The following is a 1,994-nucleotide window of genomic DNA, read 5'->3' on the forward strand; positions in this document are numbered from 1 at the left end:
TTCCAGCAATGGAAGAGAGAGACGATGGTTCCTGGTGCTGGGAAAGGTCTGATACAGGAAAAGAGTGGGTCTCCCAAGACTCCCTCATATCTTCTTCTGTTGGCTTTTCTGACGATGTTGCCTTTACATTCCTTTCCTTCTCCAGCACAGGACTGAACAACAGCCTCGATACGGGTCCAGACTCCTCCAGTCTGTTCTTCACCCTTGTTGACGGTGGCTCCTTCACAATCTGTGACTGCAGCGGCACTTCCGGCTGTATTACTCGCGGAGCCCGCATCCGACTGCGAGTGGATCTCCGTCCTGAAAGGCGCGTGACGGAGAAGGCCGGTCCTCTTTCCGTGGGCGTGAAAGACTCCGTCGGAGGCATCGTGTGTATACCGCCGTTGTTTACACTCGCCGCATCTCCCCCACCCGCATCACGAACTCGCGGGCAAGACAGTCTATTTTGAACCATGTCCTGTGGGGTGAGAGGATTGCAACTGTCGCCGACGTTTGAAACGCCATTCGACCAGTCACCGTTAGTGGGATGAGAATATTCGGAGAAATGGATGGAAGGCATGGTGGAGAGGGGGACGGGCGACCAGTCACCGTCCAGGAGACTGTCAAGCTTCGCTCCATTGTCCTCTGGCGAAAGAGACGCCGCGGTGTGGTGAGGGCGACGCATGCACAATCACCGTCTCACAGACGCTGGTAAAGTTAATGACTATCTTCTCTCACTCTTTTTTTTGTTTTGTATATTATGTGCCGTGTGGGCCCGTGTGTGTTATTTTATGGCACCAACAGCCACGCAATAAATAACTTTTAACCAGCTCCGCATGCCAAACACACACAAACAACAAAAAAGGAAAATAAAAAAGAAGTAAAAAAAGCCAACATAATCTCAGAAAAGTACATCAAACTCCCCAAGACTTCACACATGCCCTGCTGCGAAAAAATAAATAAATAAATAATTTGTAATTCAATGCCAATATATTTATTGTGTCCAAAATGTATCAACAACACGTTCATCCTTCGCCCGCCGTGCATAAAGAGCACCCGGCCATACGAGCTCTGCCTCAGTGCCTCCTCTAAAAAAAAAAAAAAAAAGCCGCTTTATTGTACTTTTGTAAGCGGGGGGGGAGAAGAAAAAAAGGTCATAACAGCCCTTGTGGCCACTTGGCCCTTGTGTACATGACCACAGCACAAGAGAAGCACGCTGGATTCATTCAAAATATTAATGACGCCTCCAAGCCACCGGGGTTAACCCGTACTGTCCACAATCCCCTTCGGTAACAATACCCTCATGTAACCTCCTACTTGAACCCTGCTGGCAAAGTAATAAGTCCTTTTCCGCAGACATGTGTTCAATGTAAGAAGTTTTGTGTGCGCATCCCCCTCGGTACAAATTCCCACGCACGTTAAGCGCCGGCAATTCTCCAGTTAACCGCCTCGCGCCGTGGCGTCAATGCGGCTGAGCCCGTTGTGCCGCTCCTGAAAGCATCCTGGCAGCCCGTGCCAATACGCAAGGCCCATTTGCCATAATCGTCACTAATCGATAATAGGAGGAAACACCACGTGTAAAAAAAAGAGAAGTTCATGAAGGCAGATAAAAAATAAATAAAAAAACAACGGCTAAAAACACACACACACACGCACACAAATGGCGCAAAATTTATAATAATAATAATAATAATAAAAATAAAGAGAAAAATAAAGATGAAGGAGGGGACGCAAGCACACACAATCACGGTACAGTTATATACATAAACAAAAATACATCAGTGCTAAGGAACGTGACAAAAAAAAAAAAAAAAAAAGAGAAGGAGAAGGAGAAGAAAAAAAAAAAAAAAGAGGGAAAATTAAAAAGAAAAAAATTACATAAAATAAAGGCATACAAGTCACAACTTTCAATAATTACCGAGGAGGAAATAAGAGAGAGAGAGAAAAAGCCCCAAAGTGAATCAAACATTTATGTCTTGACGTATGTGTGTATATGCTTCTGTATGTCTGCATGT

The 1,994-nt window shown here is 45.3% G+C and overlaps 1 protein-coding gene across 1 annotated transcript, besides 4 other annotated features; it reads right to left on the reverse strand.

Annotated features, from left to right (window-relative positions):
- Positions 1-664, reverse strand: Tc00.1047053511331.10 (calpain cysteine peptidase, putative; the record flags this gene model as incomplete). The annotated part of the gene is made up of 1 exon (XM_797497.1): positions 1-664. A coding segment is annotated over one exon (664 nt), but the record flags the coding sequence as incomplete, so codon positions are not given.
- Positions 1-1,994: a sequence feature (haploid, non-Esmeraldo-like haplotype).
- Positions 930-953: a sequence feature (AT_rich).
- Positions 1,654-1,700: a microsatellite.
- Positions 1,778-1,853: a sequence feature (A-rich).

The sequence above is a fragment of the Trypanosoma cruzi genome, genomic scaffold, assembly GCF_000209065.1.
Source record: "Trypanosoma cruzi strain CL Brener 1047053517091 genomic scaffold, whole genome shotgun sequence".
Lineage (NCBI taxonomy): Eukaryota > Euglenozoa > Kinetoplastea > Trypanosomatida > Trypanosomatidae > Trypanosoma > Trypanosoma cruzi.